Genomic DNA, 25007 nt, shown 5'->3' on the forward strand with positions numbered 1-25007 from the left:
TTCATGAATTTAGGGCTATTACCCAGCATGCAAGGGAATCTCCTCTCTAGCTTTGGAGGATCCTGATATTTGATCAATTGCTGGAACCAACATATGTTTTTTTCTTCCTAATACTGAAGTATCTTGTTTTCATTTTGTTTCTTTGTTCAATTCAACCTCCCTAATATTCTAATACAGGTAATCACTAATTAGTTATTTGATCCCAAAGAGTCAAACTATTACTATTCTACAAGAAACAAAAGTGACTTGTGGAATACAATCATATTATCACTTACCCAAGATAACCAATAATAATTTATGTGTATTTTTAAATAGTCAACTGTGTTCTCCTTCATTTACTTAAGAGAACTCTGGGGATTTACTCATTCAACACTTAACTGCCCCTCACTTCACTTGGAATATATTAAGTTTTTTTTTTTTTTGGCGGGAAAAATGGGATATTACAGAGGGAATTTCTAAGCTTCTTGTTTAAGATCCTCTAAAATTGGTCCTTAATTAATTTTTCCATCTTTCTCTTTCAAGTTTAAACTTTGCCTATATGCTTTATGTATCTGAATCAAAATTTTTGAAAAACATTCAGGATTCTCTATGTGCAAAAAACTATCCAGATGTTTTATAACTTTGAGCCATTTCACTCTGATCTGGAATATTCCCAGTCCTCTTTTCTGTCTCCAAATATAAACGATTTTTCAAGGCTCCGCTGACCAGCCCAGTCCAAACTCCCTTCCCTGAATTCCTAGAAGTCTTACTCTTTTTCCTACTTGTTGGCCTGTATCATCTACTGATATGCCTTATTGTTCTCATAGTCAACTTGGTTGAGATCAGGGGAGTTAAAAGAACTTCTCAGGCATCTTTATCTTATCTTCACTGCTCCAGTTTGCTGACCTCAAGGGACTTAAGAAGGGACTCAGATCAAGAATTCATTTGGAATTAGTTCCAATTGGAAATGATTTGAAATAAACCTCTGAATGTAAAGGTTGGAGCAGTGATTCCCACCTCACAGGCCTTGAACCCTGGGTGGGGGGAAGGGGAAGGGACTGGGAAGGGCTGTGCAGAGAGTTGTTTTAAATTGTTACACGTTATATATACATATGAATATATACACACTCTCACACAGTCTATGTATAAACATATACATCTCACGTATACTCTATTATGTTCAGATGTGGGTAGGTGATCTAGACAAAAATCATTTAATAGCCTTTCTCACTTCATGCTCTGCTTTTGGGACTTTAGTCATCCTCTATCTTCACCCCATGATTATATCCCATGACTTGCAGTCATTTCTTACTACCACATTTTCTTATTTTAACAAAGGGACCTGCAAAATCTTTTAAAATTATAATGGAGTCCCCAGACTCGTAAATTGGCAAGCACTCACCTAGAGGGTTTTAGGACAACGTGATTCATTCATTAGGCCACACACCCTCAATTTTAACTGTCCTTCTAACTAGTTGACATAACGGTTAATAGAGAACACACTTCTTTCTGCAGAAAGTCCTCAGCAATCTACCACGGAGAATTGTGCTCCAAGAGAGTCAATTCTAACTACCAATAATTAGAGCTGACCCAGGCAGGGTAGGACCATTGTCCTTGTCCTGGAGGAAGTTAGAATTATTGTTCCCAACATTTATGGGGTGGCAGTTATGTTTATTTAGGCTTCCAAAAAGGTCATGTGTACAGTAGGCCAAGCCATGCTGATGACTATTCCAGGAGCAGAGAATGCTCCTAGGCCTCTTTGAAAAAGGCTACAGCCCCATGAACTCACACAAATTCTTGTCTTTGATGGGATGTTGGTCCAAGTAAAGAACAGGTGAGAATAACAATTGTGGAAGCTTTTTCTTCTTTTATTTACCTTGCACAAGGTGGAAATACATTTAACTTGGGAGTACGTACTTACACATGTAAGATCTACATGCTAGGCACCAAGAAGTACACTGCAGAAGGGAAAATCAGGACTCTGATACTGGGCAAATTATCAAGATTTATGGAATCAGCTCCATTTGTGTGTTGCTTTTCTCTTATTCATAATCTTTCTATTATGCTCTCCCTAAGAAGAACTACTGTTTAGATACTTTAGATAAATTCTGAAGTCAGAGTCAAGATTTTTCTATGGGAATCATGTAAGTTGATGGCCCAGGCATTTTTTTTTTTTAATACTCATAGGTTCGTCAATTCACTTAACTTATGCTTTTGTGGGGGATCAGATTTGGCCACCTCAAATATGTCTCTTTACCTTGATTACTTTCAAGAACAAATGACTCTGAAAGAAACTTTGACCTTCCCCCCACTAACTGCCTAAAACAAATTTAAGATAGATGGCCTGTCACAGGCCATCACCATAGATAACTCTGGGCATGGATAGACTGGGAGGGTCCTTGCTAAGCCCATTCTTATCAAAGCTCTGAAAACCAAGTAAAAGCAGAAGTTATCCTTTGTAAGAGACATTTACGTTTGTAAGGAAAATCTCCATTTGTAAAGGTATCTCCCTCTCTGTACCAGGAAGAAGAGGGGATGAATTTATCTCTGGAAACTCTTATCAATGTGGAAGGTGAGGCCTTAAATTTGCATAATAACCTTACTCTTGTTTACAGTGCTTTTCTGGTGATCTCCCACAGCTGACTCCCTGCACCCCCAACATCCTCCTTTGTCTTTACCTGAAAATGCTATTTAAGATGAAAACCTCCGCCATTTTGGCAAGTTACCCCATTTTTCCTGGGTCTCTCCCATGTATACATATTAAAAGGTTTGTCTGATATTCTCTTGTTATTCTGTCTCATGTCAATTTAATTCATACCCCAACCAGAAGGACCCAGAGTGGGTAGAGGATATGCCTTCCTCCCCTACACTTTCAATGATTTATTTACTTCTTAATTCATTTTTTAAAATAGTCTCTCAACTACTTCATCACTTACCACATTCATTCATTCTTACATTCATTCAACATTTATTGAGTGCATACTATGTGCTTCAATATTGTATCAAGTCCTGAGGATAAAATAATGAGTTAAGCCAAAGATGGGCCTTGACATCATGGTGAAATTAAAGTGCAGTGGGAGAAAAAGATAGAAAAATCACATAAATGTAAAATGCAACTGTGGCATCTGTTACAAAGGAGAGCTAAAAGGCAGTATAAAAATCTCTAAGAGAAGGAGCTGACAGAGGCACAGGGCCAGGTGTGACTTTCTGAGGAAGCAACAACAGAGCTGGGAGATGGAGAATGGGAAGGAGTTAATGAAATGAAGAGGAGAAGGAAAAGCATTCCATGCTGAAGGAACAGTATGCGCCAGTGGCCCCATGGAGGAAGGGAGGATGGTGAATACGTAGAACAAGCGCAGTGGGGAAGAGGTCACATGATGAAAGAGGTAGCTGGAGGGGCAGACCACTAGTGCATAGTCTGGAAAATGCAGATGTGGAAGAACAAGATTCACTCTGCCAGCTGTTCAAATAAAACTCTCCAAACCAAGTCAGCTCTTCCTCCTTCCAAGTTAAGTTTGCACCAAATCAGAATGATAGCAACAGACTCCAAAGCATTTCAGAAACTTTGCTCAATTTAGAAGAGTGGTCGATAGAGGAATAAAAATGAGTGCCAAGGGAACTGTGGTACCCATTGCAAGCATCAGAAGAGGCTGATTTAGAAAGTGGTCTCTTCTTATTGCTTGTAGAATGCACTACTTGTTTCTCAAGCAATATCCTTGGTCTAAAGATTTCTTTACTCTTGTTCTTGGATTGAACATTTATGCTTGGCAAAGCTCATGTTAGTTTAGTGACTTAAAGAGTTTTCATTTTTTCCTTTCCAGTATAAAGACTCACCTATAACACTAAGCTCTGCACTGGAAAAGATAACTCCGTGTTTATTCTCTGCCACACACTGATACATGCCGGCATCTGAGAGGTTCACTATTGTTATGTTGAGTGTTCCTTGCTCGATTTGAATTCTATCCTGTGAAAGAAAAAAGGAACACAAAGCAATGATCTTCTACAACTGAGACCTTAAGGCAATTTTGCTACATGTTATATCAAAGGGGCTTAATGAGAAGAAAATAGCCATCATATAAGCAATTTACATAACATGATCTATTTATCTGTCAACTAAGTTTGTGGAGGGTCAGATGCTAAATGGAACAACCCGTACATCACTTGGTAAATGGAATTTAAATTGTAGGACTCTCTTGAGTTCTCATTGATTTAATAGCGAAACCATTCAGATTGATATGCCCTCTAAATAGATGAATTTGAAATTTAAAATGCTTTTAGGGCTTTGTGCTAACTGGGGGCTGAGAAATACAACCAAATTTACTGTCTAGAGTATTTAAAACACTCAGGTTATGAGCAGGCAACAGTTTGAAGGGTAACAGAATTGTAATCTTCTTGGTTGAAGGAGAGGCAAATATTTAATATTGGTTGAGGTTTACTAAAAAAAAGTAGGTATTAATAAATTAATGTTCCCTTACTCTATTGCTGTCAGTGGCATGATCTAAGCTTAGCACCATCTGCTGGTAGCCAATCTGAAGACAGCCAAGTTAGTGTATGAAACAACAGACCACTTTCATTTGTCAGTCTGAGGATATATAACTTGCCTTATCAATTTTCGTAAGTACCCAAAAGGATCTCCTGCTCCCCAGGAGACCTGCCATTTAAAAAAATAAAATAGAAAGCCGTACGGGTTTTCTATTTGCCTTAGGGTTGCAATTTAGCTGGGCAGACATGTTATTAGGCTTTGATGAAATCCAGGCATCCATGTTCCCTCACATTAAATAATGGGAGAAAAATGCCAGTTCCCTGGGTACCTACACTCTAGGGACTTGAGTTTGGCTTTTATAATTGGGAGAGTCATGGGACGAGCAGGAGCCCTTCCAGTGACAGGAGGTGTACAAGACAGGGCAGGGGTTGGGCACATCAGTCCTCTTTCTGCTGTTGTGCACATGGACAGCCCGGCCATTGCTCAGGGCAGGCATTCTTTCCTGGGTGGCCTACAGGGGAAGAAACCTGAGCACGAAAAACTGGCTTTCAGCTTGGGACCTGAGGAAAATGTCAAATTTCAGTGAACGTGTGAGTGAACATTTGAGAAAATACAATAAGGACAGTTAAATTGGACACAATTGTTCCTCATTCTAAGGTCCTTCTCTACCCTCCTCCGGCCTCATTCCCAGTTCTTTGTCAGGGTCTGCTCCATTAGATGGGCATGCCTGTATAGTATCCATCCCTTCTGGATTCTGAGACGTACCTTCGACGTATTCCCTTCAGAACCAAGGTACTTATTCTCCCAGCTGCTAAGAGTGATGACTGCTCACTGTGGAGTCTCTCTCTGGGAACTGCCCTTGGCTGAAAAAAACTTCCCAAATCCAGTGACTGGTCAGTGCAGGGGTGCAAAGGCAGGGCCCCCTTGCCTCAATCTGAGAAATTCTGAAGGACTCTGGGCTCCAGAGCGCCCCCTGAAGGCCTCTGTTGCAAATGCAACACTGTTTAACCTCCCTCTGCCCAATGGGACTTCCCTGATTCCTTCACAGGTGAGGCTCCCTAGAGCATTCCCAACATATCTCTTGCATGAAATCTCTGCCAAAGAGTCTGTTTTTAGAAAACCCAAAGACAGAGAATGATGTTTGAAATACTTTCAAAGAGCATTTAAGCTTTTCTTCACTTTCTGCCATATCTCTTCCCCGTCATCCCTTTTCCTTAAGAAATTTTCCATATAACCAATTCTGAAAACGTTATTCAGGGAAACTTTGGCAGTTCTGAATCCAGCAGACATTTAGTATTTGGATCCTAGCTCCATTACTTACTAACGATGGATTTGATCTTAGGCAAATTGCTCTGTTATGCCTATTTTACAGACAAGTTGGTTTCCTCGTCTGTAAAATGGGTATAACAATAGCCCTTACCTCATAAGGTTCCTTGTGAATATCAGATGAGACAATGTGAAGTGGTAAGATAGCCTAGCATTTGTTAAAATTGTTTGCGAAGTACGCATTCCAAATTCTTTGTGAATATTATAATAACCTATCATTTCCTCTTACAAAATGAATAGTTTGAGCAGAATTTTTATTTCAATGGTTATATATTTCTAAAATTTCCACTTTATTCTTTAAAAAAAAGATCTGTTTATCTTTTCAAAATATCTTGTTTATTTTTATGGACATGGTTCCTTCATTTACCCCTTTGAGCTTCCTGCATTTACCTATAGAGCATTCCTATCTCTTTGTTAGACTGTTCTATAGGTTGGTTACCTTTCTAAAACACAAATTTTTGCATATGTTTTGGAATATTGGTTTGCATGCTTATTTTTGAAAAGGAGTTATTTTTATTTGTTTGTCTTTTTCCCCATTTAGCAGTTTTGTGGCTGCTCCACCTCATCCCCTGGGCCACCAGTCCAGAAACAGATCTACTCATAGCTTTTCTAAGGTCCTGATATGTAAGGACAATGGGACTACTGCAGCTCCCACCCCAGGGCCAGTGAGAGGCATGGCCCAGTACCTTCTACCTCTCTCACACCACAGCATCCTAGTAAGCCAGGCAGCAGCAGTTTGGCTGCTTCTTTCACTGGGCAGCAATAGGTGGGGGGAAAATCTATCCCCATAGCCTTCACGCCAAGGATAATGTATCCTGTCTCCAGAGAGGATTTTTTTTATCTGAGCTCCCAGCTACCACTGCCTGTTCCCAGGCCTATAGCCTGGTGCCTCCAGGCCCAGTCATCACTTTTAGTTATTGTTCTATTTCTGTTGTATTAGAGATGTTAATCTTGTGTTTGAATATGTCATTACTACACGTTTGAGGCAGAGTGGGTATTTTGATGGTGATCTTATTGCACCATGTTGTCCAGAAGTCTCCCAAGATGAAGGAATAACGAACCACATTGAGAAGGGAATTTGGATGCTGAGAGGTCTTACTCATTCACTTACTCTTGTCTAGCACACAAATTTATATCTTAGCACTATTACATGTTCCAGACCATCTGCACAACTTTCCAATTGTAAAGCCAGAGATGTTAATCTGTGAAGACCAAAGATCTAGTATAGGAGCTTAACAAGGCTGAAGAAGAACAAGGCTGAGGAAGTGGATTTATGTACAGTTTCTATTTATCAACCGCATTCACTTTCACTTTTTCCACTATTAATGGCATTTGGTTGCAAATTATTTTGGAAACAACTCACCAGTTTCCTGTTCCCAGAGCAATGAGCCCACATTAAACATTACAGTCAATAGTAAGACACAATTATCAGCAATTTGCTTACCCGAATTAACAGTGGTTCACCATTTTTTAGCCACCTGTATGTAGGTTTGGGCCTTCCATTTGCTTTACACTCCCAAAAGACATTTTCTTCAATGGCCACATGGATATCATATATTTTTTGAATCCAATTAGGTTGAGCTATAGCAGTTCAAAAGGCAAAGAAAAGACATAGATTGAGTGTATGTTCAATCTATTTTTATCATATGCAATCAAGGGACAAAAGTGGGCTTATAAGAAAATTCCTTTTCCAGATGTTATGCAAATTACAAGGCTAGGTAGAAGTTCAGGGGGTGCTTTTAGAAGACAGCCCATCCTTTGTCCAACTCTGAATGTCCTATTTTTGTGGCCTATGTGGCTAGTCTTTTAATCACTCAAGGCAGAATGAATAAAACTACCATATGGCAAAAATTAACTGTCCCTGTCTCCCAAGTATCTTTTCTTCCTTTTTCCTTTTAGTGGGAAAAATCTCCCACCACTACCCCAGGGCTCATGTTTTTTTTTTTTCCCCCCCGCTGGGCTGATGTTTTCCTAGCTACACACTACATCTCCCAGATTCCTTTGCAGCTAGGGGTAACCATGTGAATAAGTTCATGTCAATGGTATGTTAATGAAAGTAGTGAGAGCAACTTCCAGGTTATTCACTTAAAGATACTTGCCCTGGACTCTCATTGCCCCCTCCCACTGATTGGAAAAAAGTAACAATTGAAACAGCCTTGGGCTCAGAGATAGAACCTATGTAGGATGGAAATGATGGCCTGCCAACCTTGGACCTTGAGTGACCTTGTGGAGCAAAGCAGCCTCAGACCCACCTGCCTATTTTAGAGAGATATGTGAGAGATAAATAAACTTCTTATTTAAGCCACTGTATTTTTGGGTCTCTCTGTTACAGTAGCTTAGTCTGTCCCTAATGAATATACTTCATTCTCACACTTAATTAGATAATTTTTGTGACTTCTTTTTCTTTCAAGACTATTATCATTTTTTATTATTGACTTATTCCATATTGATAGAATGTTATCCACAAGAGTATGGCCCTAGAACCCCAAATCTCTGAATAAGTCCTGATTTCACCAAAACCTTCTTAGGAAATCTAGTCCTGCCCACAGTCTAACATGGGAATTCATGGCAGCACATAATTCTCACATAGCCCACTGCCCTACACCACTCCTACCACCAAAATTATGCCACATTGCTTATGCTTCAATTGAAGTCATGTTTTCTCTCCTTGTTCTTGGTGGAGATAAAGACAGCGTTAATTCCACATCCACAAAAAGTCTTCATAAATATCAAGCCTTGCCTAAAGCACAATTCATGCTATTGTTAAATGTAATGACAAGTGTATTTAGGTAGAAGACCTTCAGCCCAAAGTTCATGCAGAAGAGAATCATAGCTATCATTCTGGAATGTTATGTTCTCACAGGGCATTTCTATAGGGTAATGCCTACCAATATAAACCTAATAGAGTTGGTATCAGTATTTAATTAGAAGATGCTACTCGATATTCTTAACATGTCTCTTAGCTGACTTGACCTCAGTATCTTCATTCAGTGATTCTCCAAATCATCCACAATTTAATTCAAAAGGAAATTACTAGTGTTGGGGCCAAGCTGTCTTTCTTACCTTCTTAATGATAAACAAAACTAGAAAAACACTCAACAAGTCACTTAACCAGCAGAAGTTTCTAGGTCCCTGAATAAATACTGCTTCTTTTCCATCTATAAGCAATTTCATGTTTTTCAAAGAGCAAAACACAATTTTACAAATCCTCTACTGATGGGGATGACACATTGCTGCATGTGAGGGGAGGCCGAAAGGGTCAACTTTCAAAAAAAGTTATAACATCAACAAGTATTAACCTGAATGAAAGGTTATGAACTTCACCCTTGAAAGTGCTGCAAGTCTGCTGTTGTTCTGTATCTTCCTGCTGCTAGTGTAAAGGGAGCTCAAAAGGTAGATACCTTTTCAGTTCTCTGCTTGGAGAATTTGATATGCAACCCTGATAGGGCTAATGGCAGTTGTGTGCCTGATTTCACATTCAACCTGCTGAATATTTACCCCCCACAGAGTCCATGAAAACAAAGCAAAAAAGAAAAGCTACAGAAATCTGTGTGGAATATTAACAACTAAGCCAAACTTTTCAAAGAGTGAGGAAAAAAAAAGTGGAAGGGCAAATGTAACTTATGAAGCAATGTCAAGTTGAAGTTCAAAAAGGAAACATCACAACTATGTGCAGAGACAGAGATTTCAGTGTCGTAGATTTCCTGTAACACTTGGGCTTATTCATTGCTTTCTTCCAAAAGTATAGAAAGCTGGAAGCAAGAACTTGCAATCTCAAAAAGGAGATGAGGCAGGGAAGGGAGGGCCTTGAGAGGATTTTGAAAAGACCTTGCAAAGTTCTAACTAATTAAACACTTCTGAGGGCTCATTCTGTCTCTTCCAACAGGTTATGGAGGCTAAAGCATTGGACAAGAATGCTCAATGGTAGTTATTTGTGCTGACCAAGGTGGAATCAATAACTAACTCAGCCTTTGTGAGACAGCATCAGGTACTTTCTTTGTTTTTAAAATAAATTAAGTTCATAGAAGCCCGATTTGAAATGATATAAACATATTCCTTTTGAAGTTAATATCTGGACATGGGCCCAGGGAGATCAGGAATGGAATGTCATATTATATAAATGGCAGAGAATGAGACGATCTTTCTTTTAACATGCCATTTGCAAATCTACAGGGCAAAAGCCCACACAGTGAAGGTTTCTGCTGCCACTCACTTAGATTAGATGAATCATATCTAAGTGGGTGAGTTTTTTTGTACTAAAATAAAGTCCTTTGCCTGATGGAAGTTGTTCCTATCTCTCTATATGTCTTTGGGTCACCCAGTTCAAAGTCCTTGGATAACAAACAGTCCATTTTAGTGCATTATAGAAAACACTGTTTGTTTCCTTTTTTTTGGATAATGCATGCGAGTCCGTGGTCTTTATCACTTAATATCTAGGTTCAACTACATTTTATAACTCCATGTGTAAATAATAGCTCTGAGGAAGGCCTAAACAGGTTGATTCAGCACTAGTATTTCAGAAAGAAGGTTATATCTAAATTCCTTTTTTTGGTAATAAATGTAGATACATGTAGATCCCATATACTAAACATACGTGGAATTAATCATATCCACATATTAAAACAGAACCGCTGTTTTGGCCATTCATGTTCTTTCAAGGTTTGAAACAGGACAAGCCCTCCTCTAAGACACCTTGTTCTCAAGCTACAAATTCAAATATAAGGTTAAATGGTTGTGTTAGGATTTGACCTTGTGACACTGTTAGTCTCTTGGACAGAGGAACAATCTCTTCGTTTCAATATTTTGTTCAATAACTGCCAGAAATGGTCTAAATCAACCTTTGTGTATTCCAACCACTGGAATTGTGTAAGCATCTTATCCAATAATTATTTATTGCAGATAGATATAATTTGAACTTAGTGGTCAAACAATTCTCAGAGGTATTTGTCTCTCTGACTCTCCAAAAACAGAAATTTCTATTAGAAAGAAATGCCATCATAAGACTTAGAACTTAAAAATTTTTAAATCTAAAAGAAAGGACATAATGGGAAAAAATTAAATTACTATTACAAAGATTACCTGTAGTCATTCAAAATTATTTCTGGTTGCTTACACAGTCTTGGAGAAGATGAATCATTTCCAGGGAATGCAGAGGTTTGAAGCCATTGCTTCATAAGTTTATTGGTAGTGAGCTTCATGAGCCTGAAGATAATTACTTGGCTCCAATTTACAACCTATATAGTATATACTTGTTTCCCAAATCTTTATCTCTTTATCTGAATTTCTTGTACCATTAACAGAATCATTGAGATAGTCTCAATATCTTGGCGTTGAATCCAACATTCCCAGTACTGGCACTTGAACTACTCATTTTTCAAACTTACTGTAGAGAGTCTTCTAATTTATTATTACAGTCTTCTCTCAAACTTCTGACTTCCCAATTGCATAAGTCACTGAAAAGAGAGATCATCTTTACAAGAAATACTCATATTGTGTTCCGGGGTAGAGTCCAAATTTGATCTTTGTTCAGCCTTGATACTCGCCACTCCTCTGACTTCAGGCTTTCATCCACTCCCCACACAACAGCAATCATCATCCTAATGAGAGTTTTCAAATTCAATTCTATGAAGCTCAGAGCGTTCTTAGGAGGTACCACCTTCAACTAGAGCAGGCTTGCTTTGTTTTAAATATGGAGAATTTCATGTAAAAAAAAAGTAACTCAATGATTAAACAACACATGCACTTGAATTACTCATTTGTAAAAATACTTTATGGAGGCATCTAAATCTTGTGGTTTTGTAAGAAGAGCTTTGGATTTGGAGGCTGCAGATTGAAAGCTTAAGTTTTCTCATTTAAATTGAGGGGAGGTTGACTTGATGGTGTATAAAGTCCCTTCTGTCTTTAATACGCTAAGCCTTTAGATTGCCTCTTGAATTAACTGAATTCTTGAATCTCCTGGGTTCTCTATTAATTTGTGCTTTACTTAACACTCCTATTTATGGTCTCTTCATCTCTATATAAGTTACACCGCACTTTTGCTTCTGGTAATGGCAGAGGAGATGTCATCAGGCCAACGGTCTTGTAGAAAACAACGATAAACTCTTCACAAAATATAAAAACCAACTTATGTGAAGGCACACTAGAGGGCAACCAAATGCAGGCATAGTTCTATTAATAGGTATTTATTAATAAATAAAACAGACATGGTTGTAGGAAGTAATCTGTGTGTGAGATAATGTATAGGATTTGTGAATGTGCTTTGCCCGCTGTGAATGTTATATGAATTAAGAGAACATTACCATCATTTCATATTTTTAGGCTAATATTTAAAGTACTCTGTTATCTGGTTCCAACTAGTTTTCTTTCTTTCTTTCTAAATGTGCTCCGTGAACCCATAGCTCCTGTCAAATAAGGGCCTTCTTTGTCCTCAAATCCAATAAGCCAGTTCCTGCCTCATATCTTTGTTCATACTAGCTTGTCTTTTGGAATGTTCTCCTCCTCTTCATCCCCTAACCAGTTTTTACTTTGCAGAAATACTTCCTCCGTGAAGCCTTCTCTGATCTGCCAATTGCAATCCTCCCCCATACAGTTCATTTGGCACAAACAGCATAACTATTTTGTGTCATCACTTGTATTGTTCTCATATGGTTTGGTTTAACCCATTTGTTGTTAATCAATTTCTATAAGAGCACACATTTTCTCTTTTCTTCCCACATGTGCTGTGGTCAATTCAGAATTTTAGAAATGAGTTGTGGAATAAAAAGAATTGGAAATCAGCAATATGTTCCTAAAAAAAGAACTTAAAGCTGGTTCACTAAGCCCATTTCTACTCAAATAAACCAAGCCATTATTCTCGTCTAACATGGATTAATTTCTTTACATTTCTTTTTAACCCTCAACTTAGTCACTACTGAATGTTCCTCTGAATCTCTTATTATTGTGTTGAATTTATCCCTTTCTCCTTCCTCCATCCACCCTCTGAACAAAACACTACCAGTCATGGACACTATGTACTTACAGAATGTCTGATCAATATCACTTTATACGTGTTATTTCTCAACCTCATAATAACCTGCAAGTTAAGTGGAATTATCCCCATTTTATAGATGAGGCCCAGAGACATTAAGGTCCAGATTCAGAAAGTGGTTCAGTTAGGATTGGCACACAGGACTGCTTGGCTCCAATGTCCATGCTCTACCTATAGGCTCTCAAAATACATCTAACCCTATCACTAACGGTGATGGGAGTATTCTTTTGGGCCTATGGTTCTCAAAGTGTGGTCTAAGGACCAGTGGGGTTCCCCAAGTCTCTTTCAGGGAGTCCATGAGATCCTTTCTTTCCAACTGCATATCTGTGTGAGACCAGATTTTCTTCACATACTTCAACCAAAACAACACATCGTGACAGACTGAATACAGAAGCACATATAAGAATCCAGCTTTCTTATTTTAAGACAGGCATTGAAAGGATTTGCAAAAATATAAACAGTGTCCCTCTTCTCATTAAAAGTTTTCTTCTTTGGAAAAAATATAGTCAGTTTTTAAAAAATATGTTAATTATGTTAACATGCACTGATTGTATTATTGTCATTTTAAAATAAATAAAGTACTAAATTAAGTTCCCAGTTTTAATTTCTAACATGGTATATATTGGTAGGCATAAGCCACATAAGCAAAAGATCTTTGGAGTAGTCAATAATTTTTAAGGGTGAAAAAGCATACTGAAATCAGAAGTTTGAGAACTCCTGTTTTAGATAAGCACAGAAACTTTCAGATAAATGAATCCACTTATGCAAAACTTGCTACAAGTAAATTTAAACAATACTCCTTGACGGATAAAAATTAGAACAGTTATATCTGCCCTCTGTGGAAATATAGGGTGAGGGGATTGAACTGCATTTCAATATACTGTCCTTTGTCCGACTTTTCCTTCCCTAGTCTGAAGTTTCTCAGGGGGTAAGGACCTGTGTCCCCACTCCTGTATTACTTCCCACTGACTATTATTCACAACATGTTCCCCATGCATCCCTCGAAAAATTGCAGAAAGCCACTTTAGTGGAATGATGAGATGAAAGGAAGGAAACAAAAACTGTTGACTTTAAGTGACACTCAGGAAAATTGAAGGTCTCAATATCTAGGACAATTAAGCAGACTATTGCTCTACTACGAAATTACCTTATCTTCTGTGTTCATTTTTCAGTCACTCTGTCCTTTAAGCCACTTGGCAGGGCTGAATATTATCTAGTGATCACATATACATAGTACATCCGTGGGGAAATTAGTAAGCTGTGCTGCACGATGCTTCTGTATTCACTTATTGACGACCTTAGAGATACTCAAGCATTTGCAGTGTCATCAAGCCTACAGTTTTGCCTTTAGAGCCAAAGGACCCTAGCACACAAGGTCTAGACATACAGCCGTACAGGTAATTTGAAGAGGAAAATAAAAAGAGCTCTTATGGACTCAATAATCAGGTGATCATCTTACAAAATAGGAAGTGAAAAAGTCAATTGTTCACCTGGACATTTTCATTTATGACACTGGTTGTGGAAAATATGCAGAAAAAGTATCTGGATGATTGATGGAGTTTTTCCCTTACCTATTGAATTAAAATGTTGTATTGTCATGAAAAGTAACATGTGTAGTATAACAGAAAGAGCAATTCTAGACATAGATCTGATGCTCACTAATTGTGTGATCTTGAGTAAGTTACGTATTTTATGTCTCTGGGCCTTATTTTCTTTACTTATAAAAATCAAAGTGTCGGCCCAACAGTTCCTTCCAGCTCAAACATTACAGGATTCTATGAAATATAGCCTTGTTTACTGCTCAAATATTATATTCCCTGTTTCCTAATGGTGAAGATGATTTTACTGTCTTAACACCTGTTACATACAGGAGGAGTTGTATAAAAGCCTTGAAATATCACGTTCTTTTAGTACACATGTCATTCTTCTAAATGATGACTATAATTCTATTGGTTTACTTGTGCCAAAAGGAAGTAACTATATAGACACATGAGGTTGAAAGATGAGTAATTATCAACTGAATCAAATCCATTTCCTACTTCCCTTTCCTCCCTTCAAAGATAATCACTTTTGCACTCTCACTCTACTTTGTCTATGTAGACTGGCTACAATGGCTGATGTGACAGCAACCTATCAGCTTTCTGGAGAAGCAGGAACATCTTTCCTTGCATGTCATTTAACCTTCAGCTTCACTCCACCACTTAGAAATAGCTTAACACAGAGCAATGGTTCCCACAATGTGGACTCCAGACAAACCGCAGCAGCATTACCAGAGAACTTAATAGAAATGTAAATTCTCAGGTCCCACCCCAGCCCTACAGAATCAGAACCTCTGGGGTTAGGGCCCAATATTCTGTATTTTAATAAAATTTCCAGATTATTCTAATGCATGCTGAAGTTTGAGAACTTCTAGTATGAAGGAACAAGCATAACATTTGGAATCTAGCTCTGCTTCTTACTACGTAAACTTAAATACAAACTGAGTAATTGTAGGAATGACATGAGAGTGCCTTACTGGCTCTAACTCCAAAATATATCTCAAGTCTCTCCATTTGTTCTCCTTCCTTGACTCCTAGCCACCAACATCTCTCACCTAGATGCTTCCTGACTGGTTGTCCTGTTTTTGCTCTTGGTTCCCTATAATCTATTCACCACAAAGCAACCAGAGTGGTCTTTTAAAAGCATGAATCAGATTGGGTCATTCTCCTGCTTAAAATCCTCCAGTGGTTTCCTATAATACTCAGAATAAAACCCAAACTCTGTGCCTGGCTTACAAGGTACTGCATAATCTGTCACTCTCTTATGTTTCAAAACTTTTGCCCTTTCTCAATGTGATTTGGTTACATTGGCTCCCTTGATGCATCTCAAATATGTCAAGAAGTTTCCTGCCTCAGGGCCTTTGCACTTCCTTACTTCTGCCTGGTATGTCTTTCCCCTTGAAAGGCTGGCTCTTTTTCATCCTTTAGGTTTCAGCTCAGGGGTCAATTCTCAGAAAAATCTTCCCTGACTACCTTATCTTATGAAGGCTTTCTCCTGCTCCTAGTTATTTTATCAAATCATTCTAATTATTTTCTTCATAAGTTATCACAATACGACGTTTTCTGGTTTATTTATTTGCTTAATAGTATATTGCCTGTCAACTTCTAGTGAAATACAAGCTCCTTGAAAGCAGGGATTTGCCTTGCAGTCTTATTGCCTAATATTGCCTGCCATATGGTAGCCAATGCAAAAATATTTATTGAACAAATTAATAATATATTAAAATCATTTTGGAAAATTTCTACCTTTAGCATCAAAGATCCATAGTATTTTATCCCTGAAAATATACAGATCTATTTTTAGGACTTTTTTAATGCTGAAAAATGTTTGAAAGAGCAGATTAAAATTAGACCACACTGGTCAAGTACTGATCATGACAAAAATAAATTGGGAAGATGGGGTATGGTAAAAATGTTCATGTCTGAATTAGTTTCAGTTCTTTACACATCTCAAACATGAGGAGCACATGCTAACCTAAAGACACAGCCATAGTGGGAACACACCAACAGGACACAGGGGCTCCCAGCATTCTGACACAGGGAAGATGGGGGCAATGGAATCATGCTCAGCAGGTCTTTGGAGGAAGGTAAACGGTTTTAGTGCAAGAAGGAAAAAACTGCCATTTTGTCAAGCCAGAACAGAAGTTAGCACATCTGTGGTTGTTGAAGTGAAGAGTTGATGAATAGAATGCAACAACTTGGAACCGAAAAAGAGAAGCAGGTTTCTAAGCTAAAACCCATGGTTTATAATCCCTGAGCATAGCACATCTCAATGTCGTAAGAAATTCTCCTGTCAACAAAGACAGAGTGCTCACGGATAAGTGACTTGGGCTACTCTCTCCCCTTTTGTGCTCTACATGGTGATTTTAATTACAATAACTCATTTAAACTGGAGATCTAGGCAGCTGGATATTAAAAAAACAGCATTGGGAAAACCCAATAGAGACCAAAAAAATGAGAGGAACAAAATGACAGCCAAGCACTTTTGTGTAATTAAGCTCTCCTGTGACAATGAAAACAATTCGATAATTTCTGTGTCACTGATATGCTAGTTGAGGAAAAACAAAAGAATAAACATAGATGCAACAGCCAAGTGCTATGAAAGTCAACTGATCTGACAAGCTTCTAACACCAAGGGTGGTTGACAACTGAGGAAAAAGCTGAGTTATCTTCAGAAAGCAGGCAAATTTCATTCTGCTTTTTTCCCCATGCATGGATGCAGATAACTCCATGTAAAAGGGAAACACCGTTAGGATCTCACTTTCATCTCCAGGGCAGGATCCCTGAAGAAACACCTCACTGCACAAGGCTGGGGGCCAGTGACAAAGTTGATTCTTCAGAACAGTAACTCTGGAGTATGCTTTTTCCAGTGCAGGAAACCTTTGACCCACTAGCAGGCACTATGCCAACTCCTGGTTACAGAAAATTTCATGCCTTTTTAACATACTGAAAACAGATATTTCACTTAAAAGAAAATCATGAAAGTGAAAATGACTATTCAATTAGTTGAGCAACGCAAATAATATTTAGGAAAAACCACCACTGAATTGAAAAGTCTATTCAACTAATAAAAAAGAAAAAACATTGGCCATTTACCTGAATATTTTCAGGTTGTTCCTACCTGACATATAAGAAATAATTATTACACTGGTGAGAAAAATGTACCCTAAACACTTAAAAAAAAACCCAGCAATTGCATCTCACTGAACAAATCTGTACCCTTCAGTCTTATGTTTTTCCAGTCAATTAACTGTGGTGTCTTTTGCTTTTCAACCAACCAAATAGGATATCAACTACCATAGTTTAAGAAAGAGCAAAGATCAAATGTCAAGTCTGCCATTTGGCATGAGTAGAGTTAGTGCTTTATTATTGTTGAAGAAAGATGAGTGATTAAAGAGGAGTGCAGATTTATTCAAACAACTGCTGCCCAGGTCATCACGTGAAGTACTTTCTAGAACCATGTGTGCTCTCCCACCAACTAGGCTACATCAGAGGTATGTAAGTCTAAAATGCTGAGGGTCATGTTGGGGAGGTCACTGAAGGCTAGCTGATATTAGAAATCTCTACCCAGTTTCTAATCATGCTTCTAAAAACCCTTATATGACTACTGAACAAAATTCTTCAGCTATATCTTAAAACCAAAATGCTTTGGAAGAAGAAGTGGGGAAATAAATAGACTTTTGTGGTATCAGTTATTGCAAGAAATAAGAACATTTAAAGATTTTGCTACAACTTGCCCCTACAGAACTACTGTCATCATTTTAATAAACATTGTTGTTTATTTGAAGCATTCTTGAATAATCATCAATCTATAATATTTATTTTCAATACCCCAGACAGTTGGGATTCAGGCATGTTCCAATTTGGCTGAACTCAATCTGCTTTCAAAATGCCTATCCAATGAAATCCCTTTTTGGATATCAAATCAATACCCTAACACGGTTTCCAAGATAGGCTCAACTGACGACCACGTGCTAGAGGTTTTACATTCATATTATGTTTGGATCAATGCCGATGATTTGATTGGAATAGGAGCAGCTGCACATATAAAGTCTTTGGGGTGAGAGAGATTTGTCACGCTCCACACTGATAAGAACTAAATTTGGACAGTGTGCATTTTGAGATGTTCATGGCACTACATTAAATTGCTATCAAATAGGAACAATTACACAGGATTAACACGAGCCTCAAATCAAAATTCCAAGCAAGAAAAGCATAGAGGTTTAAAAAAATAAATCAGGAGCAAGAATAACAAAATGTTTCCTGTGTCAGGTTTACAGCTTGATGGCAGGAGGGAAAACAGTTCCTTTGCAAGTGTGTTCACACTAATATCCATCCCCCAAACACATCAGCCTAATTTCTTCCTCTCTGCTCTGACAACATCCTTGCCCCCCACTCTCACTCGACACTCTCAGAATCACCCAGGGAATGCTAATTAAGTAGAAAACCATGGGTTTTACGGTCCTATTTTGCACAATCTTTCTCCAAAAGCCTGAATGCAAACTTCCCAGCTTATTTATTTTAATAACAAGAAATTCTGTAGCACTACAAATGATAAATTGAAATTACAAACTTACCGTAAAAAGTCAACTGTCCCCTTGCTACATTTTTCCCTCTCGAATTTTCAGCCACACATTCATATAAACCAGCATCCTCCTGCTGAAAATTGGGGATTTCAAGAATTCCATTTGACTTGTGTCTTCTGGCTTTTCTCGCTATTGGCTTTCCATCAGCTCTTCTCCAGATAATGGTTGGTACTGGACTGATAGTAAGAATAAAAAGGAATGAATCAAATTAGAGAAAATTGTTTCTTTTATTTGAACCTATGCTCCCAACAACCTTTTTCTTCTCAGTTCTTAACACAAGCTTGCATTAGACAGTGTTTTCCAAACTTCATTCATTCGTATGTCACTATTATGATTTTAGCCATATCCACATCTCTAATATTATTATATACTTTGTATCTAACTTGTGTCAGTTTCAAGGCTCAGGTGATAAGAAACTGGCAGCTTCCACATTCTGTCTCTTGGAACACTCTCTATGGAACTTTGCCAACATATACCAGTCCATTAGGAGGGTGGTTTGAGGAAACTTGACTTAAAATAGTGAGATAAGGAAATTAGCGATCTATGGGGTCTTTATGTACTCTCAAGGCATCTATCATCCTACAGCCCTAACTGTTAGAACACATCTTAAATTGCAAGGAGGGCATCATTGAGTCTGCAAATCAATGGTTTAGTGAGCTAACCACAGCTTTTAAGATTGCGGCTTCCTAGCAGGAGATACAATTATTTACTTATTTATTCTTCACAAAAACACACACAGAGAAGTAATTAGACTAAAGATTTGCTAATCTTCTCTGGAAAACCTGAGATGGTATTTAAAAAATTAAAGCCATCAACTCTACCACACTTGTTTTAGAAGAATTTAAGTTCATTATACAGACACTAACTCAAAATGCAGGAAGGGCTCTATCAAAAGAACATTATGTGTGTCTTTACATTTGATGAGAGATACACTTAGTACATGCCTTTACAAATAACTGTACTTAGACAGTCTTTCTGGTCTTTAGTGGGTGATGATGATGTGTTTCAGCAGCTGGATGTGCATACCCAAACATTTCTGTGTAGACTGGAGGAGCCCAATTTGGGTCTTTTGTTTTTATTCTAGTGCCATTCAAGCAGCATGAATAGAGTTTAATTCATACCCCCTTTGAAGTGTGAACAACGTGAATTTTGCTCTTTCTCCATAGATGATTTTTCAAGGTGTCACCTTGCAGAGTTCAACAAATATATTCCTAGCTTATCCAGTTACCTGCTTTCACCTTTTCCCTCAATTGAGTTTCTTAATATATATATTTAAAATAAAAAATGGGACCATATTATACTTTCTGGCAATCTGCTTTTAGTCTCTTAGCAATAAATCATGGGCATTTTCTATGTCTTATATGTTCTTTTACAACTTGACTTTTAATGTCTGTACAGTGTTCAATCCTACAGCCATGTCATAATTTATTTAATGTGGTAAGTTTTCAGGACATAAAAAATGATCATTGTATTGCACCAAAGTAAAGATACTACTGTAGCTTATATGGCCATGAAGTGAAAACATGGGAACCAAAAGAATCCTTCTATTAGAGCTGAAAATAAAATGAAAAAAGTAACACTTTCTTCTATGGTTGCTGTAAAACACAAAAACCATAAGAAAATAGATTACATGCTGATACAGGGGTTGGGCAAAAGTTAGTGTTGTTGCCTTAGCCAACATTTGGGGACAGAAAAAGGACGGGGCGCGTTAGCAATGGTTTAGCCCGATAGATGGCGCTGGGTGTAGAGATTCACGTGCATCATTTAAATCCATAGAAGACCCAAATATTCTCATTTCAGATGATAGTTTTTATTGTTTATGCCAAACCTTTTCTGCAGGGTTACTGGCAAAATCTTAACCGATCTGCTTTTCATTTTATTTATGTCTTCTGACAGATACTGTATGGAAAAGTTAACTGGGTCCCAAGTAGGCTTAGCTAACGATACTCCACAGACTGAATAATAAAGTTGTGAATAATTTTCAGACGAGTCTGTAAAATAAAGACACTCTTAGAGAATATCAGTTCTTACCTATCTCTAGCCAGAGTAGAAAGAAGAGACTAGCAATTTAAAAAGAAATTCAAGAAAAGTTTGATGCACCCTCTGTAAACTAGGGCTGGAATGAAAGTCCATATTTTTCCAAATAGTCAGCTTGACTCTACCTCAAATGAAGGCACTGTTTTCCTGTCATCCTGGATTAGACACTGTGCACACTACAGGTCATAATAATAGAACAAAATACTTTTTCAGAATTGCCCATTCTCCTCTCTTTCTGGCCATGGCAATTGTGGCCGCCAAATCCTCCCCACACCATTACACATTCCCTCCTCGTGGCGAGAGGGCAGAATCAAAGATGCAGACGCAGAATTACAAAGAGAAAGTCTTGACTTGCTTTTCAGTCACCTCAGAAACCATCACTGCAAACCGTGCAAGGAAAATTCTATACCTGCCCAAGCTGAAGAGAGGACAAGGAGGGAGAGAAACCAGAACTTACTTTCCTAAGGCAAAGCATTCCAGCTTCACTGTTGTTCCTTTTGCAGTGGGGACCGTTTCTGGGAACTGCACTTCTATTTTTGGCTCATATTCGCCCATCACCCCTGTGAATAAACAAAGGAGCTAAGTCTTGGAGATTCTTTGAAAATGTACATAAATGTTTATTGGTCAATGTAGGATGCTCCTATACATCAGTACGTGCACGATTAATTCTTTCATTTAAAGTAGGTCCTATCTCTAACAGCCGTGAATTGTGGCTCCTCTCCCAGCTACTGCTAGAGGAAAATTTGTATCACAGCACCACACCATCTGCCTAGGATTAAATTCTCCATCTATATAACCTCACTTCTCAGAAATACTTTTTTTTTAGGTAATCATGGAAAAAAAAAAAGAAAAGAGGAAGGGGGATAAAGTCCTAGTCACCAGGAAAATTAAATAAATTATCTTTTTAGAAACATACTACAGAAAAATTTAGAATATTTAAAAAAATGCTTGCATGCTTTATTATGTCTACATAAGAAAAAAAATTCTGAGTAATCTATTTGTGGCCACAAATTACTTTATCTTTTATTTCCAAGGCCAATTAGAACTAACCATAAAGTAGTACATGCAAGGTAACATCAAAGGCCAATATTTTCATTATATTCTGAACCAATGTAAAAAGAATAATAGGAAGCAAGTATAGAAAACAACCTTTAAGTTATATCTACCTTGCCAATGGCATGCTTACCTTGAAGGACATCCTCTCCCACTTTCCCATACCCAGGAAATGACTACACAACTACGGCCCAGGTAAGACAACCTAACAAGCCAAGTCCATGCTTTAAACTAAATACTTATCAATTATTTCTTATTAATTCATTCTTGACCCCATCTACCACTGCTCTAATTGTTTTAACACATTTATTTCTTTCTATTCAACTTCTAATCATTTTCCATGGTCTCTGATTCAACTGTGTCAATATAAAGTTTGGAATTATCTAGGGTACTAAAAAATGATAGGATCCTCCCTTTTCTTTCTCCTTTAGGCTTCCTTTAGTTAGAGAAAAAGAGATGGAAGGATTCAGAAGAAAAGGTTAAAAGCAAGGAATGGATGGAGACAGGAACAATGACAAAGAGAAGTGATTCCGAAGTGATCCTTTCCACCTGCAGCTTCAGAGTTTCGGAAGCGTCAGGGGATTTCCTCAGTGTGTGGGGAAAAAAAAAAAAATCAACACTAAGTGTCAGATGCCATAACAGTCTAGCTAAGTTTACTATGAGGTATGTCGTCAGAAGTGCAAAGATGAATATAGTTGTTTGTTTATTTCCTTTCATAAATGACAGGGAGGATTGGATTTGGTAGGGACCTTTGAGATAATCTAGTTCAGCATTCCTAATCTTGGCATTCGTGGATGCACACTTTAGTACAGAGAGGTCCATAGCTAGCAACCTATTCTTGAAGGGACCTTAACTTCTCCCAAATTAAAATCACAGTTCTCATCTGTCCCTTCCTTTTACAAGCAAGGCTGTAATCTCAAAGGGATTAAACAGTTTGTTTTTAGTCTCAAAAAACTAGTTAGTGCTCAAGGTTGCAACTCGGGTGCCTGATTCCTCGTCTCAGTCTTTTACTACAGCCTCTCACCATTGCAATGAATAACACTACAAAAGTAGATTCAAATACAATAAATCCATGCTTGACACGTTCAGATACAAAACGATTCTTCCCTTTTTGGCCAATCTCTGAGTTCTCTTGCACTTAAGTTTGGGTTTGCCTTCCTTTGAGCATTTGCCACAAAGCTGGACCAGTAAAGAAGCAACTCTTGCTAACGGCGGCATCCACACACAGCGGCTGAACTCGCTAACACACAGCCCATGCAGTTGACTCATCGTGCCATAAACAGCAGTAGGGTGATGCTGAGCGCAGGCACAAGTTAACACCTTTTAAAGCTGCGTGTGTGGCTGTGAACTACGAAGGCTGTGTTAATTAAAAAAAGAACTGCCTTGAGAGAGAGCTCTTTTGTCCTCCCAGGAAATCAAGGCAATCTGCACTGCAGTGTATCATGTGTGAGAGAGATGACGATAAGGTTAAAATACAAGGGGCAAGGCTGTCTTAGCAGTGATCAGGTTTCCCCCTGCCTTCTCTTTCTAATAACATTACATATAAATTGAGTTTCTTTAAGCCAGCTCTGAACGATACATTAAGGCAAATAAATCTCACACAGCCGTGTCCCGAGCAACTGAAATATTACTGCTGTGCGGAGACTCAGTGTCCCAAATCCCCTGAACTGGTATCTCCTCATCCTAAAATCCTACCTACTAAGGTCCAGACTCAAGGTTCACTTCTCTAGGGTCCTTTACCCGTCTCCTCTGTATGCCCTACACTCTGGGCCACAGTGGTCTTTAAATGACCAGAAAGTAGCAAAACCTCTTTTGCCTCAGTTCTCACTGTTCCCCATGACTTCTTAAAAAAAAAAACCACCAATTTATTGAGTTATAATTTATATACAAAAAAATTGACAAATTTTAAGTGTACAATTCAATGATTTTTAGTAAATTTACCAAGTTTTGCAATCATCATAATTCAGTTTTAGAACATTTCTATCATGTGACAAAGATCCCTCATGCCTGTTTATACTTAAGCCCCAGAAATAGTCCCAGCCCCAGGTAACCACTAATCTGCTTTCTGTCTCTACAGATTTACCTTCTCTGGACATTTCATATAAATGAAATCATTCAATATGTGGTCTTTTGAGACTGGCTTCTTTCACTTGGCATAATGTTATCAAGGTTCATCCATGTTCTAGCATGTATCAGTAGTTCATTCCTTTTTATTGCTGAATAGTATTCCATTATACAGAGGTTCCACATTTTTTTTATCTATTCACTGGCTGTGTTAGTATCCTACGAATGCCGTAACAAAGTGATACAAATTGAGTGGTTTAAAGCAAAATAAATTTATTCTCTCACAGTTCTAGAGGCTAGAAATCATAAATGAAGGTGTCAACAGCACTATGCTCCCTCTGAGATTCTGGGTAGAATCATTTCTTGCCTCTTCCTAGCTTTTGTTCGTGGCCATCAATCTTTGGTATTCCTTGGCTTGCAGTTGTGTCACTCCAATCTCTACCTTGTCATCATGTGACATTCTCTCTGTGTGTCTTCCTATTGTTTTCTTATAAGGACATCAGTCATATTGGATTAAAGATCCACCCTACTCCAATATGACCTCATTTAAACTAATTACATCTGTAGACACCCTATTTCCAAATAAGGTCATATTCCGAGATACCTGGGGTTAGGACTTCAACATATCTTTTGGGGGGACACAATTCAACCCATAGTACCAGTTGATGGGCATTTAGGTTGCTTCCACTTTGGGCTATAAAGAACAATGTTTCTAGCATGCAAGTGTTTGTGTGGACATGTTTCATTTCTCTTCTGTTCCCCACGACTTTCACATAGATGATTCTTCTGTTGCTTCATGTCTCAGCTCAAATGATGCCCCCTTGGAGAAATGTTTTCTGGTCACCCTATCTAAAAAAGGTCCCTACTGTTATTCTCTATTAACATCTCATTTTCTTTATGTTAATTATCACAGT

At 38.1% G+C, this 25007-nt stretch overlaps 1 protein-coding gene across 8 annotated transcripts in view; it reads right to left on the bottom strand.

Moving 5' to 3' along the window:
• Positions 1-25007, bottom strand: part of CNTN4 (contactin 4) — an 891804-nt gene that overhangs the window by 136104 nt on the left and 730693 nt on the right. For all 8 annotated transcript variants that reach the window (XM_058563517.1, XM_058563546.1, XM_058563510.1 and 5 more), the window contains 4 exons: positions 21434-21536; positions 18931-19115; positions 7233-7369; positions 3814-3943 (listed from right to left, as the gene is read on the bottom strand). In XM_058563517.1, coding sequence (XP_058419500.1) covers positions 3814-3943; positions 7233-7369; positions 18931-19115; positions 21434-21536 — 555 coding nt within the window. The remainder of the gene's footprint in view (positions 1-3813; positions 3944-7232; positions 7370-18930; positions 19116-21433; positions 21537-25007) is intronic.

Source organism: Diceros bicornis, chromosome 2, assembly GCF_020826845.1.
Source record: "Diceros bicornis minor isolate mBicDic1 chromosome 2, mDicBic1.mat.cur, whole genome shotgun sequence".
In the NCBI taxonomy this organism is placed as follows: Eukaryota; Metazoa; Chordata; class Mammalia; order Perissodactyla; family Rhinocerotidae; genus Diceros; species Diceros bicornis.